Source organism: Mustela putorius, unplaced genomic scaffold (assembly GCF_011764305.1).
Source record: "Mustela putorius furo isolate JIRA1106 unplaced genomic scaffold, ASM1176430v1.1 tig00000174_pilon_pilon_pilon, whole genome shotgun sequence".
In the NCBI taxonomy this organism is placed as follows: Eukaryota; Metazoa; Chordata; class Mammalia; order Carnivora; family Mustelidae; genus Mustela; species Mustela putorius.
Genome location: NW_025421304.1, coordinates 42670855 through 42680866, shown reverse-complemented (window position 1 = coordinate 42680866; position 10012 = coordinate 42670855). Strand labels below are relative to the sequence as shown.

Genomic DNA, 10012 nt, shown 5'->3' with positions numbered 1-10012 from the left:
CGGCTGTGCGTGTTCTGTGCCGCTGGCTGTGCGCGGGCCTCGGAGGAACCGTCCCCGACTCCGCAGACCTGCCCCGCCGCGGGTTTCAGGAGGAGACGCTCGAACCGCCCTGCGCGCTTTCCCTCGCAGGCTCTAGTTGTCGTGGGCAGAGGGACAGCAGGACGGGAGGCCCGGGCTCCGGGACTCCACCGTCTCCACTTGGTGGTGCTGTCCGGCACCGTGCAGCGCGGGGTCACCGCGGTGGCAGCCTCCGGCGTCTGCACGTTCACCCTGGTGGGCTCCGGGCCGCGTGGCTGGAGGCCGGTGCTCATTGTGTGGTTGGGGTCAGAAGTTGGGCCTTGGAGTCCCAGCGGGCACCTTTCTTCATCTTCAGTGTCCCCTGCGGCTAGAATGTGGCACTGTTGGTTTTTAGTGACACGGCCGGCTCCTCTTCGCTCCCCGGGATGGGCCGTCCCGCATTGCCTGGACGCTGACAGATGAGAGGGGCGCTGCCGCCTGTGGCCGAGTGGGGCCTGGCCCGACGGTGTTCGTGCAGGGCTGCTGCAGAAGGAGCCCCTCGCCCCCCCATTCCCCTGCTTAGCCCCGGCAGCTTCGACAGTGGGACCTTGGCCCATCAGACTGGCAAGCCTCTGGAGCGGAGCCTGGGGGGCTTTTTAGCAGATAGAAATCGGAAGCTGTCCCTTGGCTGTAGCGTCTGCCACAGGCCGTCGCAGAGGCCAGGCCAGGGGCCGGGCAGCACAGTACCCTTCCAGTCGATGTGGGGCAGGTTTGGTGGAAAAGCTGAGCGCTCCGGCCCCAGGGATGTGTCTGTGCCCCTTCCCCTGGACGCTGGGGCAGGCCGGGTCTTCTCGGACACGCGGGGTGCAGTCCTGCTTAATGGCCCTCAGGCACGGCTGTTAGGAGGCCGGACCTGGGGTGCAGGACCTCCCGGGTCCTCCAGGCGCCCATTGTGCCCTCTCCTGACATGTGGCCCTCAGCCCCGGCTGTGCGGCTGCTTTCCAGGGAGGTCCTCGAAGAGCTTGTCAGCTGTGCCTCCGCGTTCTGTTGTCAGAGACCAGGGTGTCCGATCATCTCTAGGATAGAGCAGGTCTGAGGGAGGAGGCTGTTTTTCAGTCCGCCCAGTCGAGAGAGAAGTCCCAGCCCTGCTGAAGAAACTGTGTACAAACAAGTCTCTGTTTCTGCCGTCATGTCCGTAGGGTCATTGCTGGAACACTCAGTTTGAGTCACTGACAGGATGAATAAAGAAGCTTCTGGAGAAGGAGCCGCCCCTGCTGCCGCATTGCCGAGACTGGAACTCCAGACAGACGCACCCGAGGTGTGGAGAGGGCGGGCGGAGAGGTGGCCGTGCGCTCTGGGATGGCAGGGGCCCCCCAGGAGCAGGACCCCGCAACGCCTGCCCTGCTGTCTGTCAGTGACGGCTGTGCCCCACAGAAGGTTCCGGACGCCCTGATGGCCACCACGGGCTTGAGTGGCCGCTACGAAGCCCAGGGCCCCCATTCCCTGTGTTGCTGGTGCCAGAACAGCTGGAAACAGCTGTGCTCCGGGTCAGCAAGGGCCTGCGGTTACACCCTGTCTTGTCTGTTCCTCGGCTGGCTGAGTTGTTGGTGAGCCCCGTGCCGCGACCCGGCTGCTGGGTCTGTGCCTCTCGCGCAGGGTGCTCCTCCGCCGGCTGTGCCGTCTTGGATGCCAGCAGAGCTCCTTGGGGGGCGTGGGGGGTTTGGGGTGTGAAGACTTCTGCCGAGCCCCGGGGCGGCTCATGTTGCAGGAAGGCGGGTTCCAAAGGGCTGCCCAGAGGGGGTAGATTTCTGGGGTTGGCTTGAATGGAACCAACGTCCTTACGTTCAGTGTTTTTCCATTTCTCTCTAAGACTGGAAGAGTGGTTTTTATTGAAGTTGGACCCGTTTTGGGTTTTTTATCAAGTTGTACAGGAGGGGAGTCAGCGGCTAGCTGGCAGTAGAGACACACTGAGGGGCTAGAGGCTGCCCAGGGCCTGCTGGTGACAGATGGTCTCGTCAGGGCTGTCCCCCGGGGCTCAAAGGGATCTCAGGCTGCCACCCAGGGGAGTTCAGGCATAAGGCTGGGTTTAAATCGGGTGACCCAAGTGAGGCTCCCACTTGGGAACCAGTTCCCCCACGTGTGTTGGGGTGAGGAGGAGGTGACACGGTGTTGCCTGGGGGCTGGGGAGGGGCAGCTGTTTCCTAGTACGGGGCCTGGGGGACGTGACTCCCTTTGGCTTGCGTGATCTAGAAACCCACTGCCATCCACTGCTTGCTTCCCTGAGCACTGAAGGAGCTTTCTCGTGACCGCTGCTTTCCTGCGTGCTCTGAATCGGAAGGCTGTGTGCAGGCCTGGGCCACCAGAGGCCCATGTTGTCTTACCGGCCCGGGCGGCTCGCAAGTACACAACAGCAACATCTGCGCTTCTGTTTCGTGAGAGCCTTGGCAGTGCTGCGTTCAGGCGGGGCCTGGGCCTCCGCCAGCGGTCTGACCGTGGTGTCCCGCGGGAAGCTAAGGCGCCGACCCGCGCAGCCAGTGGCCGTGGACATCAGCCATTGGGGCCTGAAGAGCCTCTGTGGGCACAGGCTGCACTGGGCCTGGTTTCCCTGTGCTGAGTGGGCATGGGACCCTCTGGACCAGACCTGCTTGTGGAGCTCGGCAGCCGTGCGCCAGGGCTCTGGACCGGGAGGGATCCTCAGACGGGAACGCTCTCGCGGGGCCCCCCAGGAAAAGCGAGATCCAACTAGGTTGAGCACAGAGGTTCCGTGAGGCCCTTGGAGAAGAGCCTGTGGAGGGGAGTGGGTGCGGCTGGCGGCCCTGGCTCGGGGTGGGGGGTGCGCTTTGGGCTGGGCTCCTGGAGCCGTTCCGCCGGGGACTGAGGCTGCTGGGCTGCCGTCGGGGCAACACGGGCTCTGCCCCGGGAAGGAACTCCATTTCTCTGAAAATGTGGGCTTGATGAGGTTTCAGTGAAGACCCTGGGCTATAATGACACAATGCAGGGGACCCAGAGTTTTCACATGATGACGTTTATTACTAAAAGGAGCAAAAGTGCTGTAAATCTTGACAGTGTCCCTTGCTCTCAGAGAGCGAGATACATAATAACGGTATGACGTCGAGTGTTACATTCATGAAGGAGAAGGTCTTAATTTTCACTTTGTGAGTGACGAAGCTATTTTCCGGCTAAAAGGTAAAATAGCGAGGTAACATACTTAGCTGCTTCATCGGTCAGAAAAATCAGAAACACAGTCGACATTCCCTTTTTGTCAATGCACAAACGATCGCACGGTAGTAACGGTCACATGCACCGGGGGGAAGCGTGGGAGAGGGAGATGCAGACTGAGACCGACTGCGGTTCCAATTCACGGGAAGGCATCTCTGTCAGGGAGGGCGGGTGCGCACGCGCCGCTCCCCCGCGCGGTGAGGGCCGCTGGGACTCACATCGGGCTGCGGCGGGCCTCGTTTCTCTGGGCGCGGTGGGCGGTGCAGGTGAGCCGAGTCCGGCTGTCGGGGTCGGCCCTGCAGTCAGGGGGACCCCGGCCACGCATGAGCCGCGGATGCCCGCCGCCTGCGCCCAGACCCGTCTTCTCCCCGAGCCCCGCCCCGTGGGGAAGCCCCGCCCCGTGGGGGAGCCCCGCCCCGTGGGGGAGCCCCGCCCCGTGGGGGAGCCCCGCCCCGTGGGGGAGCCCCGCGGGGTGACTGGAGGGCAGCCCTCCCCCCGACTGCTCTCCTGCCCTTCACAGGCGGGTGGCGTGGGTGCCGCTGGCTCAGGAGCGCTGGGCTGCGTGGTGTGGGCTGCCCCGCGCCTGACCGTGTCAGGGAGGGAGACGCCCTTCGTGCTCTTGGCCTCGCGGTTGGCCTCGTGGTGGAAAGCCCTTCCTCTGTGACTTGTCGGTGACTCTCATCTTAAGGGACCGGGGCGCTGCAGCCTGCTCATCTCTTATCTTCGTAGCAGGCGTGCGAGGGACCACCGGGGCAGGGGCCCCGCCAGCACCTGTCCCGCCGCCCCTTGGGGCCTCCTGCCCTTCGTGGGTTCAGGCTGCTCCGTCCCTGTGTCCCCGCGCAGTGGCGGCCCAGCCGGGGCGGGCGTGCGCAGACGCAGCAGTGAGCTGTGGGTCGGGTGTGCGGCGGGGGGAGCGGTGGGCGGGCGCAGACCGAAGTGAGGTAGGTGTGAGTGTGCTGCTCTCCCTTCCCGGCCGTCCCCGAAGCCTGGGGTCTCGGCCGCACACCCCGACGGGTCCTGGGCTGCTCACGGCTGGGCCGCCTGCTTCTCGGAGGCCGAGGAACAAGCTGTGATGACGCGTTTGCCCTTTTGTATCTCAGGCACCTCCGTGTTGGGGTTTCATGCAGAGGCACCCTTTCTCCTTGGTGGGTGCTCTTGGGGAGAAGCCGCAGCCGTCCTTGGGGGTCTTCTGCGTCCAGGGGCACGCGAGCTGGTGTCTTCTGTCTGTTGCTTTTTGAGGTGCCCAGTGCCGCCCCCCCCCGCCCCCAACCTTCCTCAGACGCTTGCAGTGCCTGCGACCCTTGGCTCCCAGAGCTTTTGGACTGGAAAAATGCAGCGTCGTTCTTCCATTTTGGAGCTCAGGTAGCTGCACTTTTTCCTGATGCTCTTAAGGCTGTGAGCGACACTTCTTGGGAGCGGGTCTCGGGGGCAGGTCACGCTCCGAGTCGTTGCTGGCAGTAGCGTGGGACACATGGCCGGGCCGGGGCAGGGGGAAACTAACAAGACCCCTTGTTTGCCGAGAGCACATCACCCCTACTCCTAGTTCTCATCTGGGATTCTGGTCTTGTTGCTTCTCGTTTGTGCTGGACTGACCTGGGCAGGTCCTGTCCGAGGCAGGACACCATGGAAACGCAAAACGTCCGTACTCCTCAGTGCTGTGGAGTGGGGGGCCCGACAGCACGTGCGGCTGTGGACTAGAGGCTGAAAATCTAGTAGGCACCTTTATGATAAGTTCTGAGACCGAAGGCAAGAAAAACCGGAAGACAAGACCTGCAGGAGTCGAGGAAAGTCCGCTTCATCCGAGCCGAGGCTGGCGCTCCTCGACCGTGAGCCGTGTCTTTCTGCGCCCTCCAGCGAGCCCCTGCTCCTGGAGGAAGGCACCGCGGGTGTCCGAAGCGTGTCCCCCCGTGGGTGCAAGTGAGACCTGCCTCAAGGGGGACCCCAGCACTGGTGCTGATTCAGGAGGGGGTGAGAAGAGGTGGTCGCAACACCTGAACTAAAACATGCAAGAAACCACTTTGCGTCAGTGCCCAGATGTTCCTCTGCGTCGGGCTGTATGTAGCGTCTCGTCCCTGCTCTGGGGCTTTCGGTGACGTCCCTTGGCTTAAAGCGGGGAGGATTGTCCCCACTTAATGGGTTGTCCAAATAGGGATTCTCTTGAAAGGGAAAGGGAGCACCTTTAGGACCAGGATGTGGGGCTGCCCTCTGCGTCCCCTCTTGGTGTGGGCACCAGACACGGTTCCCGAGGGGTGGCTGTGGGCTGCAGGGACCTGCCCGTGTTCTTCCTGCGTTGCGGGGGAGTCTGGGTTGGTCAGGTGGCAGGGAGCCATCACCCTACAGTTGTGTGTGTGCGCACAGCCCTTGCAGTCATTTCGACAGACGCGAGCTTGTCGGCCGTAACTGTGGTTGTGGACTTCTGGGGACGGTGATTTGGCAATGGGTATTGTCCTTCTGTGGCTACCGGAAGTTTCCCCCACCGCCGTCCTCTCCCTGCCGGTCACTTAGGCTCCTGTGCTGCATTCCTGCTCTGTGTCTTTGGAATCCCGTCTGCTAATGGTTGGGAAGCTTAGACATGTGGGTGACTTTCCGCGTGCTTGACATTGTTCCAAGCACGTCACTGGCACTGAGCAGGGTTCGGAAAGCACAGCCGCCTTGTAAGTTTCCTCGGGCGTCTGGTAACGCAGCAGGTGCTTTGTGCGCGCAGACGAGCGCGCCTGCGGACCCGGAGGGCAGTGTGCTTCCCAGGTCTTTTGGGGTGAGCTGTGGGTGCAGGTTTCCCAGCCGGGGAGGGGGCGGCGGCAGGAGCTGGGCATGGACCGGGGACCTGTTTACCCCACCCCGCCATGGGCCTGGGCTCGGGGGCTCCGGTCACTCAGTTTCTCTGCCTCTGGCTTTCACATCTAGAGTGTGGAAGACGTTGTCATGGGAGAAAAGGACTCTCGCCAGGTTGCTCTGGGAGTGATTAAAACGTGTCGGCGCTTCGAGCTACGGGGTCCAGCCCTGACCTGCTCGCCTGTGCTTCCCAACGGGCCCGTGGGGCCCGGTCTAGCTCTGCATGCGCGCCCTCCGGGAGCGTGCGGGAGAGAAGCTGGTGAGCTTCCCTGGCCCCAGGGGAGGACCGGCACCCGCTGGGGGAGCCGGAGGCTCTGGGCCGGGAGGGGAAGCCAGCCCGGCGAGCAGCAGCGCTCGGGACTGCCAGGCTGCCTGGTTCTAATCGGTTGGGAAGCCAGGGAAGAAGCAGCTTCTGGAGTCCCTCAGCCCCAGGACATCATGGCTGGGGTGGAACCCACGGGGAGCCCCCTGGTGTGCAGGGAAGGCTGGGCCGTGTGGGGTCACGGCTGGGGTCTCGGGGCCGGTATGTGCTGGGACACGGGCTCCTCGTCAGGACATCACTCCTGCCGTCACGGGGCGGCAGCTTGTGCTTCTCTGCTCCTCCCAGGCCAGCGCGTGCATGTGCGTGCGTGCGTGTGCGTGTAACCTGCCGCTCCAGGCCCCGTTTTGTGTCCTGCTGTCCCTGGAATGTACGGAAGTCTGTCATCTTTGCCAAGAGGCAGAGACAGAACTCTTAGACCCACGTCCCAGCACGGAGGGCTCTGAGCCGCCAGGAGCCGGAGTCTCTGGTCCACCTCGGGTCCGAGCAGAAAGCACGGAAGGTAAGATGTGCAAAAAGATGTCATTTCCCGTTAGGAAGCGACATCAGCAGCCGCGTATTTCTTAACGGATCCTCACTCTCCTCTGCCCCGGGCCCCCAGGAAAGACCCCCCGACTAAACAGGGTGGGGGAAGGGGGCGTGGATGTGGACGGAACAAACGATGCTGGGTTTAACTGGAACATGCTCTAATCTGGAGTTTATTTTTGCTTAAAAATATAGCAATCCAGTGCAGTGTAGTAAAGAAATCTGCTCGAAAGGTAGCAGAGAAACAGCTAGACATAAGCAAAGCAAGGCAGAGTCCATAGCCGGGCTGTGTCCAGGACGGCTGTGGAAGCTCACCGTCAGGACCGTCCCATGCGGGAGCGCGGCGGCCTGCGTGTGGACGTGGCCGTGCCCCACAGACACGTCCATACCCACGGGCCGGGGCTGGCTCCGGCGCTAGGACCACGGGGCGCCAAACCTTCCGGAACCTTGTTCTTTCATTTGGAGGACGGAGCGACGCCGGTCGAGAAGGCAGAACTGACTGAAACCAGTTAATGTGGTGTTGGGACGGGGAGGGGACGGGCCACCACTCCTCAGGAATTTTAAGCCACTGGGTTTCGCCCACATTCCTGTCCTGGGACCAGACCAGCTCCAGAGCATGAATGCGGCCTCTGGAAGGAGTGTGCACATCTGGGGGTGCGGAGTGGCGGCCGGCACAGGACAGAGACGTGAGAACCCATGTGCTTAGTGACCGCGAGAAAGGATGCGTCACTGCCATGACGTCTGAGGGGGACAAGGGGCCTGGGCACACTTTCTGCACGCCACGTGTACAGATGCCACACTCCGTGAGCCCACAGCGCTCCCTGCCCTCTGGCTCCTCCGCAACCCTGCTTCCTGGGGGGCGGGGCGGGGGTGGGGTGGGGCAGGTCGGAGGCAGGAGTATTAGGACTTTGCTTTCAGACTTGGTGGGCAGCTGGCCTGGCCGTGAAGGCCAGAGGAAGCCGAGGGCAGGGGTGGGGACGGGAAGGGGCGGCAGGTCCCCGCGTGCTCAGGTACACAGCACAGATTCCGACCGAGGCCCCGCTGCTGCCGGGGTGGGGGTTCGGCGCGCCCTCTTCCCCGCCGCGCGCCCACCCGGGTCACTCGCTTGCTCTTCCAGGACGCAGAGGAAAAGCAGAGGTAGCAGACTTCCCGCACGCAGCCTCGCAGCAGCTGCTTCCCGATCTGCCGGGCACAGCTGGACGCGCAGGGGTCTTCGTCCGGCTGCTTCCTTTCCCGTCCCGGCGGGGTGTGACGGCGGCGGGACGGTGGCCATCTTAGTTTGTGGCCACTGGTTTGCTGGGATCCCTTTCTTTCCACACCAAGCCGGAGGGTCGGGGTGCTGGCCTCCTTCTGCCGCGCCACACAGCATCGTGTTATACAAGCAAAGAATTCTGGCTAAAATCCAAAAAACATTACCCAGAAAAAAAGGCAAACTGTGAGTAATACCCAATCGTGTTCTGCGAAAAGACTCAGAAGGTGTGGTCGGGCCGTCCGAGTCGCGATCCTTCCCGGTTGTCGTGGGTCACGTCCCTTTGTACACGAACTGTTGTCTTTGCTAACGTGACATCCCGTCAGATGAAAAAGTTAATAAACAAAATGGCGACTCCGATGTTGAGCAAGATCACCATGGCCACGAGGATGGGGGCGGAGCCCTGCAGCGGGAGGGGGACAGGAGAGGTGAGCCCGCACCCAGCCTGCCCCCCGCGCCCCCAGGAGCCGGTCCTCTTGCTTCCCGGGCTCCAGTGACTGGTCCTGGAACCCCCTCCCAGCACCGGGTCACCTTAAGTAAGTGTCCTCTGTGGTTGGGACAAAATACGGCCCCCGGGGTTCCCGATGTGGCCCACCCAGAAAGGCCCCAGCCTGAGGGCCAAGGCCCCAGCCCTGCTGCTGTCCAGGCCCTCGCACAGGCGTCCCGTCAGCTGCTCTCGCGCCTCTCTTGCTGTCCCTGTGCAGCCGTGGGCTGCCGCCGAGCCTTTGCTGGCCCCGGGGCGGAGGCTGCAGCGACCCCTCCTGGGGCTGGCTGTCCTCGGAGCCTCAGTGCTGAGGGGAGCAGAGGCCCCTGAGCTGCACCCGGGGGCGGGGGTCAGCGGAGGAAATACAGGTGCTTCCCCCCCGCCCCGGGGCTTCATCTTACAGCACCAATATAGGGAAGGAGGCCACGGGTCGAACCTTCTCCCCTGTCTCCCACCCGTGTCCATCTTCTAGCTTCCTACCATAACCACACGTGCCCCGTGCACACGTGCGTGCACATGTTTCTGGCTGCTGGGACAGGACACGGAGCTGTGAGCGCAAGCTAATCTGCCCCAGGGGGCAGTCAGGGCTGCGCTCTGGTGGGACCTGGCACGGGGCAGCAGGAGCCCGGAGGAGCCGGCCCGCCCACCAGATGCTCACAGTGGTTTCCAGGGGAAGCCCCTGACCTGCCGGACGGTGCCACTCCTGCAGGGCACAGGCGTGGACACTGACCCTGCCCGGCCACACTGCTGGGTCCCAGAGGTGGCCGGGGCGCTGTGTGCCCTGTGGGGCAGGAGTGTGGCCCTCCAGGGGCAGGGAAGCAGGCCCTCGTGGGTGGGTGCTACAGGCTATGACATGGAGCCTGCAGGGGTGTGAGCCCGGGCTGGGGCCGAGAGGCTGTCGGGCCAGGGGTGCCGGCAATGTCTGTCCCTGGTTTGCAGCCTCCAGCTGAAGGGTCCCAGAAGGTCCCTCCCGTGTGTGAGAGCTCACCCGGCCCCACAGTCCAGCCTAGGGGCCTCCGTTCTAAGCTCCAGACTGCCTGCCATGGGAGGCCAACGCACATACAAGGACCCATCACTGAACCCATGAGCCCTCTGCCCCCGGTGACCTGGAGCCCGGCTGCTCCCATGTGGCTAACTCCCAAGGTGCGTGAGCCAGAGAGGCTGCAGCTCTGCGAGCGAGGGACGCTCGGTGTGGACGCCTTCACCGAGTTTTATGCTCTGTCCATCTTGCCCGTGAGAGTGGGCCTCGTGGAGAACCCCAGCGCCTGGCCCCCAAGTGAGAGGTGTGGCCTGGACCAAACAGTCCGGAGCCAGTTCCCAGCCCCATGCCGCAGTGGCTCGGGCTGACCGTCCGTGCTCTTCTCCAAGACACGGGACCGTCCTTGAA

General features: G+C 63.4%; 1 protein-coding gene across 1 annotated transcript in view; it reads right to left on the bottom strand.

Annotated features, from left to right (window-relative positions):
- Nucleotides 1-7036: 7036 nt before the first annotated feature.
- The window catches only part of JPH3 (junctophilin 3), a 69609-nt gene continuing 66633 nt past the window's right edge, over nucleotides 7037-10012 (bottom strand). The window contains exon 5 of the mRNA XM_004753846.2: nucleotides 7037-8544. Coding sequence (XP_004753903.1) covers nucleotides 8464-8544 — 81 coding nt within the window. The 3' untranslated portion in view covers nucleotides 7037-8463. The remainder of the gene's footprint in view (nucleotides 8545-10012) is intronic.